The sequence below is a fragment of the Poeciliopsis prolifica genome, unplaced genomic scaffold (genome assembly GCF_027474105.1).
Source record: "Poeciliopsis prolifica strain line A6 unplaced genomic scaffold, Auburn_PproV2 SCAFFOLD001, whole genome shotgun sequence".
Lineage (NCBI taxonomy): Eukaryota > Metazoa > Chordata > Actinopteri > Cyprinodontiformes > Poeciliidae > Poeciliopsis > Poeciliopsis prolifica.
In genome coordinates, this window is record NW_026562376.1 from 13247516 (window position 1) to 13269870 (window position 22355).

General features: G+C 36.8%; 1 protein-coding gene across 2 annotated transcripts in view; it reads right to left on the reverse strand.

Annotated features, from left to right (window-relative positions):
* The window catches only part of furinb (furin (paired basic amino acid cleaving enzyme) b), a 116754-nt gene that overhangs the window by 58271 nt on the left and 36128 nt on the right, over positions 1 to 22355 (reverse strand). For both annotated transcript variants that reach the window (XM_055034865.1, XM_055034876.1), the window contains exons 3-4: positions 9994 to 10092; positions 796 to 891 (exon numbers count right to left, since the gene is read on the reverse strand). In XM_055034865.1, the coding sequence (XP_054890840.1) occupies positions 796 to 891; positions 9994 to 10092 (195 nt within the window). The remainder of the gene's footprint in view (positions 1 to 795; positions 892 to 9993; positions 10093 to 22355) is intronic.

Here is a 22355-nt window from a genome sequence, read left to right on the forward strand (position 1 = left end):
TTGATTGATTATCTGAAACATTTAATTAATAAAGCAAAAAATCTGCAAGAGAGGAAAATGTTGCTTCACAGCACTGAATCAAAACACTCATATAAAATAACTCACTATTGTAAAATTGTTGTTATGCCAACACAGCTATAGTGGCTCTGTGGCATGTGGCTCAGACTAAGGAAGCTTTATTATCCTCTTATTTCTGAAGTCACAGTTGGATAGAATATTTTGAAAGGAAAAGCAAGTTAAGACAGTCAGACATTTTAAAGTCTAATGCTAAATGTCAGAAGCAGTTTCATGTCTTCCGTTCGCTGTTGTCTTGTGCCATGTTTGGTCTGCTGCAGTGACAGCAGTTTAAGGTAAATGGACAGGAACAAAAAGGAGAGATTTGGGGGATAATTGGAGCATTTCTAAGAAGGGCTGTGAGTAATAAAAAGATATAGCACCAGCAGCAAACAGTATTAATGTTTTACAGGTGATACATACACAGTCAACATCCCAAGATGTTAGAAATTATACGCTTCACCCCCAAACTCTTGCCATGATCAAGATGACAGATGAATGGGTGAGCTTAATCTACACCAGGACAATTTCTGATTTGCTGACTGATGACAAGGATTCATAAAATTCAAATACAAAGCATTTTATAAATAAATGTACACATCTCTATTATTTAGTCTTCATACTTTATACCTAGATTTATTTGTTGATAGTACTGGACTTCAGTGATGTTAGAAGCATATACCTATATACAGTACTAATATAGCGACATATATTTAAATGAGAAGGGAGGCCAGAACTTACCAGGTACCACTGCTTGGAAAAATCTGGGTCGGTGGGGTCTTCAAAGATATCTCTCTTCTTTCTTCTTTTCATCACTTGCTGTTCCGCCCACAGGACCTGGAGTGTCCAGACGCACAAACACACACAAACAAAAATAAATAAACCCACGCACAAAGGAAAATTCCCAGTAACTGCTGCCCTCACATCATATTTGTTTTTTACTAATGTTCCTGTTTCAGATGTGATTGCAGTGTCAAACAAGACTAGAGACAAGCGAAAAACATGGTCCCAACTGGGCTCAGAAAGTAATAACTAAACAGAAAAGCAGGGATGTAGAGAAAATCGGATTTACTTCAGTGCTCAGATTCCAGAAGAACAGTGACTCCTGCACTGTTTTGTGTTCTTTAAAGAATAGCCAGTGCATTCTACATATCATATAAATAATACTTGTGGTGAAACATGGTTAAATTAATTTATAGTTCACATACATTGATCATAGGCATTTATATAATTTTGGTGTATGAAAAAAATAATTCAAATCAGTTTATTTATTGTATAACAAACTACTTCAATGAAATTTAAATTTGAAGTTACTATGGATAATCTCTAAGACATAGTCAAAATTAAATATGCAAATATTTATAGATGCCCTCACTAATATTTGCTTTAAAGTCACCAAGTTTTACCTTAACCACACATTTTTATATCAATTAACACACCTGTGGCATGATTCTGGGTTGATTTTCACATTTTATTTTTGCAGGTAGAGTTAATTTAAAATCTTTTGTAGATTTTTAAAAGCTTAAAGTTTGTCTGCTTTGTCTATTCCAAAGATCCTGCTGCATTTTTGCGATCATTGTCCTGCAGGAATTTAAGGTTGTGTCAAAGTTTGATTTATCTGCTTCAATCTTAAAAATTAAAAAATGACACCATCTTCAAAAATAAAACTTTAAAAATGACACCATCAAGAACCACTAAGTTTGCAGCTGCCTTTATGAACCAGCCACCTGCCTTCTAGAAGACAAAATCTTTTGCTAACCACAAAGATTAAGAAATTCGGCCACTGTTGGAAGAATATTTGAATGAGTTTCAGCTAAGGTTTGAAACTTAAGAAGCCCATACAATGCAAACTATTGCTTGCAGTATTGTGTGGGTCTATGTATTGTAAAACCGTTAAATTGCATAAAGTTAGTGAAATAATGAAAACGGAGGACTACCTCTGAATTCTGGAATGCTTCAAATCAATAACCAATGGCCAATGACCAACAGATTATAATGTATGGCTACAAACACACATTAAAATTGATTTAGGAAGGAATAACAAAAACAAAACTTATGCTTATGGAGAGGTTCCAACATCAAGACTATTCAAAAAGTATGTACTGTGCTTAAAACTTAGGTTCATGCCAGGAACCAACTAATTTAAATTAACTTCAACATGCTGATTAAAGGAGTGGTAAAAAAAACACCCAGAATTAAGCAACCACTTTATTAAAGGCTACAAAGAATGAATAATTGTGTCAAGGACTCACTACTATCTAAGGGACATTTACTCAGAGTGGTCATCTCCATATAATTGAGCCAGCATGAATAATTTAGTCTTTTCACCCATTAGAAAAATCCACAATTTTAACTCATTCATCCAAGTATTGTTTTTAAAATGCATTTTGCACAAGTGAAATGCAATCAGTTTTGAATATATGTGTTTGTATTGATATTATTATTCCATAAACAAAAAAGTCAAATCAAGCAATAAGAGAATGGAATGAAGTTAACCTTCATTAGTTTATGCAACCTTCTGAAAGAATCAGCAGGTGAAACAGATGGGTCTTTTAAATCCTTGCTGTAAAACTATTCAGTCTGAAAACAGAACAAATTGTATCCTTAGAACCAAATGATTTAAAATATTTAAGAACAGAGAAAAAAAGCACCCTGAGGTCCAGGGCAAGGACAAAGACTTGACATACACCAGCGCACAAAGCAGCAATCATAAAAGAAGAGGGAGGTCTCAGCATGGGTTAGGAGGGCAATTTGCATGAGCAATAACATTTTTCTTTTATTTTTGCCAAGTGTCCTGAGGATGTTTACCGTTTGATTACTAAGAAGGGATCATGCTGGTATTGTTTGTAATAGAAATAGATTGGAAACAACAGAGCTGAGGTTTTCATTTGTAGCTGAAGTACTGTGTTAGAAGGGGGAAACAAAAAACATTCACCAGCAGTTTTACCCACAAAATGGACCTCACTAAAAGTGAGATGACAGTAAGTGAGAGGAGTAAATTTTGTGAACAGATTGTTAGTCCATCAGACAGAAGACAACCATTTATACTCATATACACATCTATGATCAATTTAGATAAACTGGATTCTCAATATACACACAGTATTGGTGGCAGATGTAATGGTGAGTGTGTGTACATGTGTACGTATACTTAGTCACCAGTTAGAAAAGGGATCCAGTGTATTATAGACTTTAGACATCTTCAGAATTTTTTCTGAAGCCTCACCTGTTTCTGTGAGTCATGTTCTGTGCAGGCCTAAGCAACACTCCAGCTAAACCCAATTAGGGCTTCAGTTGTCTGATTATTTCTATTTTTTTCTATATTTTTATATTTGGGCAATCTTTGGAAATCTGTTAATTTTGTTGATGACATTAAAAACCAGGTACAAGTTTTTAATGTACCTGGAATCTGACTCTTCAGATGCATCTTTTCTGACTTGTACAATTTATTTCTGGTCCATGGCCCTAAGAACTAAGAGGCCATTCTAGCGACAACCACAGCATTGGTGAAGAAGGAAGCTGTTAAAAAGAAAATATTTTTTTTCTACTGAGGCATGTCAACTGTTCACTCAGGCTGCAACAACTTAGAACTAGATTTCACTGGGTGTGTAATTTGAGGCACTTTGTACCCAACCTTTTCAAATGTACAAAAAGGAAAGTGTCTTTCACAAGAAGTATATTCTTAACACCATGGAGAAATTTTGTCAAATTGGGAAAGCAGCAAATCGACTTAAAAACAGACCTCATGAAAGTAAAATGTTCGTTTTTGTGGCACATCTTTAACTTATTTTGAAGGGATATGTAAACCTTACCATAGCGACCAGAGTCAGAGGGCGTTATGGCAGTGGGAAAGATGAGATGAGAGGAGTGGAACTTGTGAGTTTTAGTAAGGTAAGGTTCACACGACATGATTTAAGGATTGTTGGTAGATTTTCCAAACTTCTGTGACCACAGAGCTGATAAACGCCCAACAGGTTCGATCGGTTCGTGTGTCCAATTCCACTCACAAACATCCCGATTCCAGAAGAAAATCTGGTAAAACCCCCAACATACCATTCGCAAATTTAGAATAATCAAACATGGATAACACGTAGAAGTTATCCATTTATTGCTTAAAATGAGTTTGTGGACTCATTTTAAGCAATAAAAGATGTAACATAAAGAAAACTCATTTGAGAAAAGACGGTGGGAGTAGCCACTCTATTTGCTGCACTGTGATTTGGAGGTGAGTTATGTTTTTTTGTAGTTAACATTTTTAACTGAATAAACATTTCCACATATCACCTCCGATGTCCACTGGACTCAGTTGCCACATCAACTGTTTGGGATTCTCCTCTGTTCTTATGTCACTGCACTTTTTGATTGACTGCCTGTCACATTCAACAGGCTGCGTTCTCGCTCCCAGTGGTGGAAAACCCCACACTCTGCGACAATCGGCCCGAATGTAAAACCAATTAACACACTACAGGATGTTGTAAGGTTGTCGTAAAGAGAGGGGGCGGTGATCCCCCACCCTGACCGCAGCAAAATTGCCAAGTCTTCACCGGTCCGCAGTAATAAAAAGGTTGGGGACCACTGGTTTAAAATAACAGTTTTGCACAAATTCTAATGTATAATTTTACCTCTACTATCAACATATGTAAATTAATTAAACTTCATGGTAGGAAGACAAGAAAAAAATAATTTAACACTCTTAAAAATTCTCTTAAAAGCTTCACATGACACAGAGGCTTCAAATGGTAGTACTTTAAAAATGAATTTAAAAATCCCCCCATTACGATTCCAAACTTCTTTACTCTCTGTTTTGTAGAGTTCTCAATCATTTTAAAGCTCAATTATGAATATAAACATTCACAATGGCTTTATGGAAGATATTTGTAGAATGATCAGGTTTTAAATATACAAGTTGGATCAAAACAGGTATGGACAGACAGATTTTGCCAGAATGCATAAGAACCCTATTTAAAAAACGTAAAAGGCATTTTTGATCATTCACCAAGGTAGGCTCACTTTGACCTTAACCAATACAAGAAAGACTAATAAATTATCTCCTGAGCTAAATCCTCATTTATTGGCTGAAAAGGTCTATTGAGCACTGAACATCAAGGTCAGATGAGTCTTATTTGTTTTAATTAGTTTTTAAACTATCAAAAGTCATCAAAGGGGAGAATGGGGCCACTTAATGTGTACAGAATGTACACTCAGCCTTCCTTTATTGTTTAACCACTGTTTTCCTTGCTGCCCACTAACTTTTTCATACAATGTTCTGTGTTTATGAGAAGTATTGTCATCTGCGAATAGTTCATAATGAAGGATTTATATCATTAGCACTCAATATCACAAATGACTTGAGAAATTGAAAAAGTTGAGCGATAAACTATAATGTGATTAGAACTTTCTAATGAAGAAATTTTTACTTTTCCCATTAGATTTTCTGGTAATAACCAAGATAGAATATCACCATCCATATTGACTATATTGCAGAGAATAAAAATATGTAACTCTTGGAGTCAGATACACATTGTTGAAAAGATTAAAGAGAAGAGAGGAAAGAGCAAGAAAGAGTCGTGTAAATATTCCCTAAAACACTGCATGCAATAAACTATACTAGATTAGATTTCATGCAAAACAAATAGCAGTAAACCAAAAACAAATCAATTCTTTCCCTCATAGGATGGAAGGGTTTGCAGAGCAAAGATGACAAATGACCCTTACAGACATAATGGTAAAAGCTTATGCAACTGCCAATGTCATCTTGCCACTGCGTGATAATTCAAAGGGGACGGTGATAAGCGGCATGCTCGTACCACAGAACCAGAGGAAAGGAGACAATGGTGGTTTCGTGAAATGCAGCCTCTGGATTAGGAGGAGGAAACAGCGTAACGAGCTCAAAGCTTAGCAATGACTAATCCAAATCCAACCTTTCTGTTCCTATTGCCTTCTAAATCTGTTTTCTTAAACCACATGAAGCATAACCTTTTATTCTTTCTTACTCTGTGGATTAGATAGTTGCAACTCAAATGAATATACAGATGGACTTAAATAAACATGGAAGCACAATCCCACTCACCTATGCCATGGAGTTGGTTTTGTTGGCAGCAGCCATGCTTTGCCAGAGGTTTTCTCAGTTTTTTGGTTGTGTAGGTGTGGAAGTAAATCTGGTGCAAGTTGTTGTTTTTCAGCCAAAAACCTAATCCCCTCAACAGATCAGAGTTCAACTACTGAGTTATAGAAACTTGAACTACTGACTTCCGATATGGAATCTCCATTATAAAAAAATATTTTTTATCACTTGAGGCTTTAAATTGGCAGCTTTATAACATGTTCCACTTCTGAATGAGATGCTTTTATTTCGCTTTTCAAAATAAACAGTTTTAACTATAACATTTCTGAGTGCATCTTGTTGATGAATTCCGGTCCATGGCGGATATTAGCAGCAGAAAACCATCAACTATTAATCGAGCCTGTAATCTCAGCAGCAATTTGGTCTTTGTTCACTGTGCATTTCGTCATTTGCTGAAGCAAAGCGATCTATAATTGAGTATTGCACATCATTAGTCCCTTTCTAGTGACAATGACAAAATGTTTGCATCTGCCAGCACCCTTGCTAAACCTCATTGATTTCTCATTGTAGGTCTGTTGAAAACAGATAGTATAATCACATTGCGATGGTGCTCTAGCAGCTTACTAGAACACCATAGCATATGGTAAGTGAAAGTTCAGTGAGATTTCAATTCAACTCTTGACTACTGCCCACAGTAAATGTCACCGTATCTCAGTAATAAGCCTTAAAGCCTTGGTGCTTGTCAGAGTACATGAGTGCTTTCCTCAGGCTTCAAGAAAGGGGATCAAAATAACTAAAGAAAAATCCTTTAGCCACCACTTGGGAGATCTATTTAAGTACAGATGGGAAACCTCAGATCTCATTTGGTACGTATTCAGGTTTTCATCAGTAGTCAGGTGCTGCCTGAAATATATTTTAGATGAGCAATTGTCATTGCTGTTTCCCTCTTTTTACATGTAAAAATGGCAGCGGCGTGAGGGGTGTAGTTCCCTGCCAGCAACACTGACTAAACAGGATAGGTAAGGCAGATGTGTGGACAGAAGCTAATAATGCAGCACCCTGGGATGAGTGGAATTTGAATTTATTAGCATCAGTTTGTGTTTTGGGCAGTGACCCAGAGAGATGAGGGTGAGGGTACTGTATGTTACTTGAAAGCACAAAAGCATTTTTTTAAGTAGGAAAAAAAAAGACAATCGAAACTCAACCTGGCTTTTTTCTTATTTGCTATATTTATATATCTACAAAGGAACAGGGCAGGAACAGCATATGGCCCGAAGTCTGTCTGGGTCAGTAGCGTTTGTGGGGGTGGGGATGATTGTAGCGTCTTGGGGTCCTGCTGTTTTTTGTTATTTTCCTCCTTTGTATTCTCACAACCCACACTGGGCATGGTTGGCCTAGTGTGGTTGGCCATCTTGCTTCCCAACAGGGGAAGCAAGATGAAATATCTGTGCAGCAAGTATGTCTACTATTTTCTCTCTCTTTTTTTTTTTTTTTAGGTTCAGTGTTATATAACACTGACTTTTTTTGAAGTTTTATATCATTCTATAATGTTATTCCCTCATCAAAACCATACCTGGAGTGTTGCTTTGATTATTTTATTGATGTTTGAAAAATCCTTGAATCTCCCATGGCAGCCTAAATATCTGCACTCTCCACAAAGCTCTTCGTTGGAGCTGCAGTCTCCAGTTGCCTCAAAGAGCAACAACCCCTTCCCTAATCAACAGAAATTAGCTAATACCTGGTGAAACTATGCATTTACTGAGTGTTTAATTTGATTGTTGTTTACAATGGCACCATGTGCCTGAAAAATAAATACCACCTTTTACTTAAATATTTAGTTTCTACTCACCTTCATATTCAGATATATTTCTTTTCTTTGCTAACGGAATACTGTATTTGTACTTTCATTGTCCACTTGTTTGAAAATATATATTCCATTTAGCAGGTAAAAACAGTCAGTATTGTTCTTTGCAGTTCTCCTATATTTTACTCAAAGCAGACTTTTCTAACCTGGGTCCCAAGTTCAGGAGTAAGTTTGCAGTTTTAATAACTATATACAAACTGATTTACACAAAGATATAAACGAATGCTATTTGAAGTATTTTGCTCCATATTAGGCAGTGGACATGTGAATCCATTCAAGAATGTATGTGGTTTTACTGATTGCTTTTTTTTAAAAGCTGACCTCCTGACCAGCAACATGTTACCTTTGTGAAAAAAAAGGACAAAAGTAAAATAAACTAAAAGACAAACTTGATCGTCATATATTGTTGCCAAGATTTTTGCTTTAATGTTTAGCAGTAAAGCAAAAACCAAAGTATTTGCTTTAATTAACATTTTCTCTTAAAGTGCCTTGAAAAAGTATTCATACCATTTTAATTTTCTAACAATCTGGTATCTTATAACAGCTTTCTAAGCAGTTTATCTAATACAACAAAAATGTATACACAGAATGGCAAATGTCATTCTCCAGGTTCTACTCATTCCGATATTGATATACTGTACTTTCATGGTGCAGAGAAACTTTCAACCTGAGTTACCTGAGTAAATTAAAATTTTTTTGACCTGTACAAATTTCCAGACTTCACTAAAAAAAGGGAAGAAGCACAGCTGATGGTCTAATGTGGTTCAAGCAAGTAGGGGAAGCAGGAGGCGTTTAGTTGATTCCAATCTTCACAACATACAAGCACTATTATCCCACCTGTAAAGAGATCTACACTTATGCAGCTCATTAAAAATCTAATTAGCATTCAAACTGAAGAATGTTAATAGCAAGGCCACGTAGCCAATTTAAAAAGCACTTTTTTTCTAATAGGAATCTTAATTACTTGGTTCTCAACACTGATGTTAAGTGCTATTAAACACTTCATTATTTACATTTGATTTCTGTGTACTGCCTTGTTTTGAGTTCGAACAAGCAGAAAGCTCAGTAAAAACTGAAAAAATATTCAATAGGATGAAGATTCTACCCCCATTTACAGCCCAGTAACAAGTCTGATTTGATTTGTCTAATTTCCTAAGGTCAACTTCTCTTTGATAAGTACAGGATACAATTTTCACTAATGTCAGTTCAAAACAAATACTCTTGTTACTTCGGTAAGCTGACCAGGTGTTTAAACAGCAAATACCTGGTCAGGACTACTATTATTGAAGTCCTTTTCTACTACAAAAATAGTTTTATTGTTTAAAATAAAACATAAAATCTAACCTGTTGGCATTTCTGTGGACTTGAATAGTAAAAGACTATGGCTATTATTTTCAAAGGATATATAAAACTGTAACAACATAAAAACATATTTTTGAAATTGAAACGTAATATTGTTTGGAAGTAGAAATAAAATTAATATATGCTGCTGGTGGCTGTCTGGGACTGCCTTTCTCTTGTGGTGCTGCAGTAAATATACAACGTTGATAGGTTTATTTTCTGGCTCTTTGTGGCCAGGAAAAGAAAAATGTAACTTCCCATTTTCCCTGGCCACTGCTGTGAGTTTTAGAAGTGTAATATTCACACTAACCATGTTTTCACATATAGGATAATATCAAAGGATATATTGATATTATGTCTCACTGATCGAGTAATTTATATTATATCTTGGATATATCTTTAGTTATGTGCACATGGAAAAGTTTGAGCAATTCTAAAGATTCTCCTATTTAGCATAATTACAGCTATGTGGTGTTCTGAAATGTCAGTGGGACAGATGGAAAGACAAATGTGGACTACAAAAAAATGGTTGACAAGCTGTCACTGATGCTGGCATGCTTTCCTCTAGTGATGTATACACATTCACTGTGTAATCCAATCTGTCTTCCGGCTTTTTGTTGCCCATAAGGAGAGCCGCAGTGAACTGTGAGAAAGCTGACACCAGTCTTACCTGTGGTTCTTTTTGCAGTCTGATGTGCATTCCCGTGTGGCCTGACAGTGCCCTCTTCTCCACGGCATGGTGCCTGAAGTGATAATAATCTCCAAAAACCTGCACAAACACAGACAAAGAGGCAGTGAATTTACCTGCAGGAATAGCATGGGCAGATAACACTGTTTACAAGAGTACCGGAACAGAGGTGAATGTGCAGAGAATTCAACTCAAACGGCTGTCACACTGAATGCTGACGCAGACTGTCTTTCTCTGTTAGTATTAAAAATAAATTAACTTGTGTTTGTTGATCTAGGAGCATAGGATTTGATTCAAATTATCACATGTAAAGTTCCAACCGGGCATTTACATACTAATGCCATGAGGATGAAGGTTGTATCAATTCATTTATTTACGCCAGCGTTTCTCTTGTCCCCACTCCATTGGAGTTGTATGAATAAGACACAGTCATATTCATAAAACTCCATTAATATTTAGATATATGTTCCTTAGCAAGTTCTAAAGACACCACATGTCTTTATGGCTTGATATTTTACTGCTTCCTTTCAGAAATGCAAGAGGTTTCCGGTAAGCATAGAACATTAATTTTTAATTGTGTTCAGATTTTTTCACCAATCTTATTACTATATAAATTCAAATACATTTCGAAACTGAATTAGGTTTTTGATATAGATTTTTTTATTATGTTGAAAGAGTCAGTTGTTGCTAAAATCACCAAACTGTTGATTTTAGGGACAGTCAAAGAATTACTTATTAGCCTTGGTCTTCAACATTCCATTTATTTTGTGCAATGGACAAAATTGCACAATTTTTTTTTTCAATTGGCAGCAAACCATTCCCACAGCCCCAAAGTACAGTTTTCTTAGGTTTGAAACCTTGACTGGTCCAAAGATATTTTTTTACATTGAGGGCAAATGGATCTTTGCCTCCTCTGACTCACCATTTCAATCATCCTCAAAAGCATAGATTTAGAGAATGACCCTGTTAATCCATGTTGATATTAAACTTGTAATGATACCTGCATCCCACTGTTTTTCAGCTTAGATTTGAGCGTTGATAGTTCCTGGGGTGTTACTGAACATCCTGACAAAAATCCTTTTTGTTGCATGATGACAGTTTGGGGGACGTTGTTAAAACGCAGACTCCTGTTCAAACAGGATGGTTCCAAACACAGGTGAAAACTGAAAGCTGGCTTCTGGAATGAACTTCCCAAAGCTCCAACCTCAAATATAATGGACTAATCCTAAGACTTGGTTCCAGGAAATGGGTGAATTTATAAATTCTACCAATTCTACCAAGATGAATGTTCAAATATCCAGTCAGAATTTGCCAGAACCTTAGTAATGAATAATAAAATGTGGTTTATTGCTGAGATACATTTATTAAGCAGTTGTTTTAGCAATTACTTTGATCCTAAAGAATTTGTGAACTTCTAGCGATTACTTCGATCCTGTGTAATAATAATAAGTCAGTCATACACCTAGTTTTTTTAAAGCATGACATTCATAGCCATGATGAGTGGAAGTTAACTTGTGATTTGAACTATAAATCAACTGATAAAAGAAAAACTGAAGCTAATCCAATTATTTGAAGCCTAATACTTAGGAATTAAAATCTCAGAAAGTGGCACAAATGTCTGTTTAACTACAATTACGACAATATCAATTTATGATGAAAAATTACCTTATTCTTTCTGCACAGGAAGAAATGTAAAGGTATGTAGCTAGCCTGGAAATGAGCTTCCTGTAGAGTAAAAATACAAAACTAGCTCTGAAAAATAACATTCACCACAAATCTGCAGATGGACATAATGAAAACACACATGACCTTCAGAGAAAGAGCTATATAAAAGCTGTCTGGAGCATCCCTAATACTGTTGTCATTGCTCTGCTCATGTCCTGCTCATAAAGGCGCTTTTAGGGACAAGTAATGGGATGACAGCTGTCACCAAACTGGCCTTAAACCTCAGGGGAAGTTTATTTTTCATTAGTCTTGCTGTTAGGTGACACATCAAGCAGCCTGAGGCTCCTCTGCTTGTCATGTCAAGGAGAGCTGTCCTAGGAGAGGCCTAGAGACTAAATAATAAGGACATATAGAAGTTAAGTTGAGTCTAAAGATAAAAATAGCCAAACAAAAGATTAATAATGAAGAAAGATGAGGAACAGCGCAACCACTTGTTGAAAGGATGTATTCACAAGAGAACAGCCACCATTGGAGGATGAGGCATTGTGCCACTGGGGAACAGGCTCACCTTCACTAGCCTAGTGGAGCGAAGGAAGAGAGGAGTGGCAACGGGGGGAAACAAGAGGAAGGAAAGGGAAGCTGGGGGTTGGGGTTGAGGTGTTGCTGGAGGGGACCCAAGGTTTGACAGGCTGAGCTGGTGGGATGGATGTGTGTGAGGAGAAAGAAGAGCAGACGCAGCAGGATATAATGCTCTCCTGGGGCTGCAGGCATATTCTGCAGGCAGCGCTGTCTGCGAGTCACCCAGACTGGAGGCTCCGGCTTAAAGGCCAAACCTGGCAGCAGTAATATAGAGATGGCATCCTCCAGCAAGCCAATTTGAATTCATTTGTTGAATGTTGTGATTAAGAGCTGGTTCTAAATCTCCTGCTATGAGCTTGCATATAAACCAAATTGCTCAGTTTTATACAAAAATGATTGGTCTTTCAATGCATGCAATTATGGGTAGAAATGATGAATAAGACTCCTTCAGTGTTGAGATGGCTTTTTAAAACATCTTCCTGTATTGATGAAAGCATAAGCTAAAAAGAAGATGTAAAAGCTCCTTTAATCATGAAATTAAGAAGAAACGAGTTGAGATTTTGAACCTGAGATGGGCTTTGACTGGTTTCTTTGTCTGGGTCAGCAGGCTACACAATGGGAATACTGCTAACTTGGCAATTGTCCAGATGACAGTTATTGACACCCTCCACAACAAAACATAATTTCTCATGAATCTGGTTGTTCACAGAGTACCTGTGCTGAACCATATTCATAGCAAGTTGAGTGGAAGTAAAAACTGTTGTCAGTGAGGGTGCTGTGAGAGTCAGTGTATCATGAGCCACTATGCACAGACAAATCCCACACATGAGCTACATATGTCATATTTTGGCAAAGTTGCTTCTAGACTATAAATTTGGTCTGTGCATTATGTCTTTTAATGCAAACTGGATTTTTGCTCAGTGGTCCTTGTTTCATATGACGGTAAAATTTGTATCTTATTTGGAAATTGAGGTCCCCGAGTCCAGAGAAAAAGTGGAGAGGTACAGAATCCACCTTGCTTGAAGTCCAGCAGGAAGTCGAGTACAGTTAGTGATTAATATTGGGTGTCATGTCATCTGCTGTTGCTGATCCACTGAGTTTTCTGAATTTCTGAGTCAACACAGTCACCTACCAGAAAATTTCAGAGCATTTCTTGCTTCCTTCAGCTGACAAGCTTCATGGAGATACTGATTTCATTTTCTAGCAGGAATTGACACCTGTCCACACTGCCAAAAGTACCAAAAGCTGGTGTGATGATAGTGTAGTTATTGTGCTCGATTGGCCAGCAATCTCGTCTGACATGTACCCCATGAAGAATCCATGGGGTGTTGTCAAGAGATCTTGTGATTGTCACTTTCAAAGCAACCTGAGCTTTCTTTACACCTCCGCAGAGCCTCTGGCTCCAAACCATGTCTCACTGATGGAGTAATTTATGCAAAAAATGTCCCAAGCAAATATTGAGTGCATAGAAATGAACATATTTTTCATCAGACTAATATGTCTGACATATTGATCAGATGTTACTAAAGATGAGACTCTGAATTTGGAGTTTTTCTTAAATGCATTTTTTTAGTGGCCTTGCCAAAATCCAGACATGTAAGTGATAAAAATGTTTAGGGAGCTAAATATTAGAGGATAATAAGAACTAATTTGCACCTTCTAATACGCTCTCCCTTTTTAAAAGCTTTTGGAAATCTGTACCTTACTGCTTGGGTCAGCTCAGGTTCTCTGCTGGTTTCTGGGTTTTTTTGGAAACATTTTAGCTTTGCATGCTGACAGAATGTGGCAGGTCAGTTTAAAGCAGAAGAAAAAAATTCTGCAATAATGACCGCTTTTAAGAAATACCTAAAGGATCCATACCATTTTCCATGTCATGGTAGTTTGTCTTTAAGAGGCAATGATGCAAAAAGTTACAATGATATTCTGGTTAGAAGTGCCTTTTTATTCTTTCACTCTGCTTTGAATAGACACATTAAAGACCCTAAAGCCATTGTAGTGAAAATTGTAACTCTGAGAGGATTGTGGTTGCTCAGATGAGCTAAAAATAATGTCAATAGAGGAGTGTACTTGTCTGCAAGTCCAATTGGCTCACATGCACAGACCCTGAGAGAAATGTCAAAGTCCTAAGGAGGTTTTTAACATCAAAGACTGGGAGCTTATTGCACAAGCAATAATGGTCAAATAAAGGTGAAAAACACCCAAGTATACAAGCAGAAAGCTTGTCAGCAATTATTAAAAGCATTTGATTGCTCAGACACCGATGATGGCTCTCTCCATGTTGTATAAATATTTTACTATAAGCTAATTCACTTAAAATGGAAATCAATTAAAAAAATTATATATTTCAAAAATGATGTCCTTGAACACTGTTATTTTCTTTCATGAGAAGCCTGTGTCATTTTCAATCAAATACCAACCTCTTGGTACAATTAAAACAATTTTAAATTTAAATTTGCCAGTGGCTTTAATAATTTTGATCTGTGTATTCAAGAACAAATTGCCAGATTTGTTTTTTTTTGTGATCAAGCATTCCACAACTGCTCTAAACTGTTTGTGAATACATTCAACAATCTGGTTGTACCTGTGTCCATGAACCTTGGATATTTTGGGTATTGAGTCACAGGCATGTCAGCATACCTGTAGAAATGTGTGTGAAGATATGGAAGCAGATATCAAATGAAATTAAAGTTAGGAGGGAGGAAAGTCCAAGCCTGGGAGGAGGCTGAAGAGAAAGACACACAGATCGCCCAGCAGCATCAATGGCCAAGACCCAGCAGGTCTCCTGGCTGACCTTACAATGCTCCCTACACACCCACAATATTCATGCAATGCAAAATCCCTAGGAAGCAGAATATGAAGTACCACCATAACCCGACTACCAGGAGAGGGTAACCTACCCACAAGACCACTGGAACAACGTACCCAAAAACTGCAACCCCCATTTTCCAATAACAGCGATGCAACCCATACCTCAGTCAACAAGATGGAACCCTAACAATGATGACCTTTTAAAAACAGAAAATACTGTTTGGATAAACTGCTATGACAGGTTCTTAACTGGTATTAAAACCTTGCAGTTTCTCAAGCACGAAGTCAAACCGTAAGAGGTAAGAGCACCTTCAATATATAAGACCGCTGCGATGAAAGATATGACCCCAGGAATTAATAAGACCCATTTCCACATTGATTGTGGCAGGGCAGAAAGCTAATTTGTGCTGCCCAAGGGTGGCTTTTCTGTGGGACAAACCTATTTCCCAGAGTGCTGATGTCCTCATTTAGAACTCGAGTCTACGGGTCTTGGGAAAATTGAGATGGAGACAGAGAGCTGCAGCTGAGTCATACTTCTACAAAGCTTTAACTAGAGTGAATCATATGGGGTTTGGGTGAAGGTGCGTGTGCATGTGTGTGCAAATGCGTCCAAGTGATAATAATTGAGAACACTGTAGGTCATTAGTCACCCTGCCAGTATGCTCTGAATGTGCATTAGAAGCACACTGCCCTTTACACCCCTCACTGGACACTGCCAGAGGTTGTCTGTCTCATGCTTCAGCCTCTTCATTCTTATTTCCATCTTATATGTACATTCATTTATTCTTGGAATGTCAGCTCCAGGAGACTTCAGAGAAGTCCCCCAGCAGAGAGCCAGCCTTTTTATTCAGGGTATTCAGTCTCTTTTAGTCACTCTGTTCTGATTCTGCTGCCCCCAGCAGATGGCTTCAAAGAAATTTGTTCATTTCACCAGACTCAATGAAGATATAAAACATCTTGCTGCGAGCATTGAAAAACACCAATGATTTTAAAGTAGTTTTTGCTCCATTTTGTCTTATAAACAGCCTCAGTGTTGCATTTTTAGACCAATATGTTGTTCAGATGAACACCCAAATATGTTGACTAATCCACCACAACCTTTGTCCCTTTTAGCACAGAAACATGTGTTTTACTCCCGGTTCTCCAAAAATCTCTGTGTGCCCTATATCACATTTCAGCAGGAACTGATGCTTGTATTCCTGCTCAGTACAACAATATGACGACTGCAGAGAAGTGTGAGTAATCCTGCAGGGGACGTGACGCTTAGCCTTTTAACGGAAATCTGCGACAAACAAGGAGAAGAGAAATGTTGAGCGTTCAGTGTTACTGTATCACTAACCACCATGTCAGACAGCCTTTTAGTCTTATTAACTGGTGTGACAGGCAGGTAGTCGATACTCCAGACAGTTGTAGGGGCATCAAGTCCCTTTTTTTCCTGAAAGTTCTCGCATGCACTTGAAGCTAAATCTTGTTAAATTCACAGGGGAATCCACATATTTTTGCAGATTAACTAAAAGTAAAAACTCCCACCCAAGCCCTTTATGATGGATGTTGACTTCTAAAACGTTGTCTGTAAAATTTGTTTTAATAGTTAAAGGAGTTGAAATAAAGGAAACTGCTAGAGGAAACTCTTACACATTGTTTTAATTTTGCAAAGCTCTTGCAGTGAATTTGTGCAGCAACAAGTGAGGGCTTTTAGGATGCTGGGGATAGCATTATCTGGACATGCAACCTTGTTCCCGTTCAGTCTAGCAGAGTCTGATCTTTACCTGATTAATGAAGACAGACAGGTTCCATGAGGAGGGACAAGGTGAGGGATTTCTGTGTCCTGATGTAGGCGGAGTTGTTGATGAGGCTGTCTTAATGTCAATGAGACTGTGACAGGAGAATATATGGGCACAAAGAGGAAGTGAGGTTTGTGTGGCAGAGCCAAGGAGAATGCTAAGCCTTAAAGCTGAGTCTATTGAAAAACACATTCAGACTGAAAGCCCTTCACATTAAAGTCTACAAACCTCAATAACAATGAGTCAATGTCCTTGAAGGCTTTCTTTTTGTTGTTCAGCAACTCACATCTGTGGTTATCTTGTGATTTCTTTGTGGGTGAAGCACATCGCTTTTCTAGTAGATGTGACCCACAATGAAATTTATTTAGTCTGTCACACAATCAGTCACGGCATTTATATCATCTACCCATGCCTCACAGAGTGCATCCTGGCCTTTGGCATCTCAATGACCTTTCAGGGTTTCTTTAGTTTCTCAGAATACCACCTGAAGGTTATTTTCATCACCAGCTGCCAATGAACAAAACATGGGTATGTGTCGTTCACATAGAACATAATTATTTTTAGCTCCTGCAGATGAAAAAACCACAAAGACATTTTCACCTTCACCATTTGGATAAAGACAGAAACTCTATTTTGTGTGGCTGAGAAATTGAAAACACATAACCTTTTCTGTCATTTCCCCCTTTGAACAACAAACTGGTGGTTGTTGTTTAAGATAAAATCAGGATACTATAGAAGTGATTCAGCTATAACAAAAATGTACCTATCGATTTTAGAAGAATGTTCCCCATATAGGTAATAGCCATTAATTCAAGCCACTAAAGTAAATAAATAAGATAAAAAGGAAGAAATGTAAGAACACTGAACCTAACTCATTATGGAGATTATACAGTATACTTGATTTTGTCCAAAACCCCACATGAGTATACTGGACTGAAATTGATCATAGCTAAAAAATATTTCATAATAAATTTAACTGATGTTTACAGCTGACACATACAATGAAAATTTCACATTGCCAATTGAATTTTAGGGTATTTAAATATGCTTTTGAAATAAAAATGTGGCAAAAATAAAAGATACACACTGTTGTATTTTACTTCACGATAAATGTTTTTCAAATAGGATCCCTGAAACATCAGTCTGCTCTTCACATATGGTAACGTTACCTCATACTTCAGTAAATTAATATGAGAGAAGGGTTACACAACAGAAGGATATTAAAGTAAATCTGCATAAAATACATTTAAACATTTTTCTGAATATTGGTCGACATGAATCAACAAATAATTATTTTCTGATATTCCACTGTGATAAAACTCTTTCAAAAAAGATAGAAAAACAGCTCCAAATCATTTTCGTTTTTAAAATATGCCTGAAGGTTACCCTTTGGTGCCATTCAAATCTCCATATCATACAGGAAGAAGTTCTGTATCCTCCAGAAGTATTTTGCCAGAGGCTCATCTTAAAGCGTCCAGAATGAGTACAAAGAGTAAAAAGCAAAACAACTCAGCTGACCTCAGCACAAGGTTTGTGTAGCTGAGTGTGATTATATTGTGTATCACAAGAGTGCTCTAGAAACAAAGCAGGAAAACAGGAGCTTACTTGTGACTAGCTCACTTTCGACATCTTTAGATAAAATAGATTAAATATATTACTTCTCATCTCATCAGTAAAAAATAGCTTGGAGAAAAATGATCATTACTATCTGAACAAAAGCTAACAGTAAAATTAGCTTTTGTTCAGATAGTAACAATGGATAGTTAATGGAGCAGAACAAGACATTACAGCCACAGTACATTAGAGAGAGTCACCATTTTATTTTATTTCATCTTACAACAAATTTTATGAGGATTTTTTTTTTGTTGCTCCACAACATGAACAATGAGGGAAAAAGCAGCGTGGCATATTTATTCGGAAAATTTCTAATTTCCTTGTGAAACCTTAATTAACACAAAAGCAACTGTATTTATTTATTTATTCTTTAATTAGGTTTCTGTTAATTCTTTTTTAATTGCATGCAATAAACCCCGAAAACCAGGCACTTTTTTTAGCTTTTGATTTTTCATAATGGGTACACCTAATTCTGGAGGGATTGAGTAGAGCTACTGAAATAAGATAGTTAGTGTGTTTTGGGAAACATTTCTTTTTATGGAATAGAGATTTTGTCAGACATTATCTTTATCAAAACCCAAAATCTTTCTGCATCTTTCAAATGCGGAAAGATTTGATTTCAAACATTCTGAAAAAGATCATTGTTAAATAGTTGTATGTTAAATAACGTCTAAAGATGTAACTAGTTCATGATTTGAAATCATAATCTAAAACAGTGTAATTTTAAGAGCTAAATGTTAGAATAGTTATTATTACATGAGACTGGACAAAGATGATAAGTTCTGCACTGATACATAATTTTATTTTGATCCCAACTCCACACTTACATTTTCAGATCTGTGTTCTATAGATTCTGGTCATTTTTAGTTCTTGCAACAACTACTTATTTCAGATTTTAAATGAAAGTGGTATAAGTTGAAAACAATACTTTCCTCAATGGTTTAGAAAGTAAAATATAACTGTGTAGAGAACTTAAAAATGGACTAATATTCTTCAGTTGAAGAAGGAAACAGAGACATAGCTTCACATCCACCTCATGTTTTGTAAAATTTAAATGTTTATGGTTCGGCTGGCTTGAAAAAAAAAAAAAAAGGAAAAAGATAACGCACACTCTGCCTGGGTTCTCTGAGTTTAATTTTCTAGGAAGTCATCTCCAGAGATTCAGACATTTGATAAGTGTGACTACAAGGATTTTCAAAGCAGGTGCTAAAATATATTCTGGGTGATTGGATTCCAAGGGAACAGCGTTAGCTAAAGGAGTCAAAATCCATTAGAATTAACTGGGACTGCAGACACATCTGTCTACTTTTACAACTGGTCTGTTAATGCAAAGCAGTCTGATCAAAGTAGTTCTGAGCAAAATTAAAGGGAAACCAATAAACTGTATAGCAAGCAAATTTAATGGTTGTTTTGGATTGTATGTTGCATGCATGTATGTGCATTGTTTTTATAATATTTTGTTCTTTTGTTAATAGCATTATGCAAAAACAGCTGATGGTTCCAGTATTTGTGTACATTTGTGATTCTACAGGCGTAAATGCCAAGTGTATTTATGTTAATTAGCATTAAGCATGGAAATGTTCAAGTGCGCCAGCCTTTGGTTGGAAGCTTCTGCACCGCCGCAAGACGAAATCAAATTTAAAATGGCATTATTTATGAAGAGAGATTTGTCTAAATTGGCATTGGTTGATATGAATGTCAAGTATTTCAAGCTCGTAATTTCAACAACTTTGAACTAACAAGAGTGAGCGCTTGTGTGATACAGACGGACGTGGGAGTTTTACACGTTGGCTGAACTTGAGTGCAACTGACATTAAGATTGCTTATCAAAAGCATTCTGTCAGTCTGAGAGCTGTGTGAGGCATCAGAGCGGCATCAACCAGTTGCACAGCCCACTCACCGTGTCAGTGATTTTCACTTGGATCCTTATTTCTCTGTCAGTCCTCACATACCTTGTTTTTTTTGTTTTTTTATGTACCTCAGCGTTGGGGGGTGAGAGTTAAAATACACTGTTTACTGCATCATGTTATACACAGGTCACACCCTCTCTCCCTCAACAGCCCACAAGGGAATTCTAACTATCTGCTGACATTATTCGGCTGCATGGTTTTTGAGACTTTAAGGTGACTCTAAGTTATGTCACGGCATGTTTGCTACATCCCAGAATTCTGCAGTGCCCCTTTCTGCTCCATGCCTTATTGACTGTCACGGTCTACAGCAACCTTAAATGTGGTTGTTATCAATATTGCCCCAAGGAGATCAGCCTTAGATCAGTGGGACTGAAATGATAAAGTTCTATCCACGCTGTAACCTAATGCTCTAATACCAGTGGTTTAGTAAATGGGGATGTGACTATTCACTCCATTCTGAGATATTATTTTCTGCATATGTTAAGCATTATTTTTGTACCAGAAACTCTCAGGTTGTCTCAGCTCAACAGAAAAAGTGCACAAATTCATATAATATACACACATTTATTTATGCTTAAATAAATGTGTGCATTAAGTATGTGGGGACAGTACTTCATGCATACATTCAAGTCGACACATGCAGCAAATATCTGAATATTTCTGTGCTTTCAGCATGCAGACTGAATACAAATACAGAGTGTGGCAAGGCCCAGTGTGCTGATGTTGACAGTGGCAGAATTTGAAATTAAGTGTATCCTCTTACGCTCAGAAAGGTGTGTAGAACCATATGAGAATAAATGGTTTAAACAAGTGGTTTAAAAGTTTATTAGTTACAACAATTAAAAAAATAAAAGTACACAAAATACAGTTACTGAAAATCTATTTATATCAAACTAACGATAGAAAAAAAAGTAAATTAAGATAGCCAAGCAAAAATATAGGTCTTATATTGAATGCTATGTCCAATAAATTCTGGTGCAGCCTGGCTAAGCTGGAGATCAAATTATGTGTTGTGCAGTATCGGATGAATTGACAAACAATGCTGGAGTGTTCTTGATCTGAGGAAACATATCTTCATATCCCATTCAAATGTAAGGTAAATATGCCAGAAGTAATGAAACAATGCTGGAAAAAACATCCTCAAATGACAAGTTAAACAGAAGCAGAAATGATGTACAGGAATACAGGAATTTGAGCATTCATCAAATTGTGATAGTTAAGGCACACAAATGAGTGAAACACACAACACTGGCCTGCTTTCCAGTGCTGCTGCTGCACTCTTAGCGGCAGGTTCTGTTATACATCTAAGATAGAAACACACAGCAGAGTCCATTGATTGCCATACAGCCTTCACGTCTCTTATACTTTTCTTTTTTATGAATGTTCTGTTTCTTTTGTTTGTGCAGCTCATTCGCACAAAACACACACAAATTCAATTATCTGATAGAAAATGGGGCAGGCTTTCTTTGTTGCTTTGTCTTTATAGACAAGCTCTTGTGTATTAGTATGGGGCTTGGGGAGTAGTTTCCTACTTGGCTGATAAATCAGCCATGTTTTTGGCGTCCACTGAGCCACCAGTCTGTCATCTTTTGGACTAATTAAAGCTCCAACTTTAGGGTAGTGCTTATTGGAAATAGCTCATTATTTTCCATTGATAGATAAACTAATAGTGTTTTCAAATGAAGGGTAATTATTTGTTTTTTTTTTTTTAACTTAGCTCTAATTCTATTTACCAGCTCAAGACATTCTCTATCTTGGCAAAGCCTCACCCACGAAAAACAGTTTTGTTCAATTATGTGGCTGAAAAACAAATATTTAACAAAAAAACAATGGAAATTATTCCTGTTGCAGTTGTGAACAGGAAATGAAACAGAGGTGGCATTAAAAGGTGAGAAAATTGATTCAGGCTTTTGAGTACGGTACATGTATATGAACAAACTGCTTAAAAACCTTTGAGGTAAAAAACAGCTAAGTTGTGCTGCTC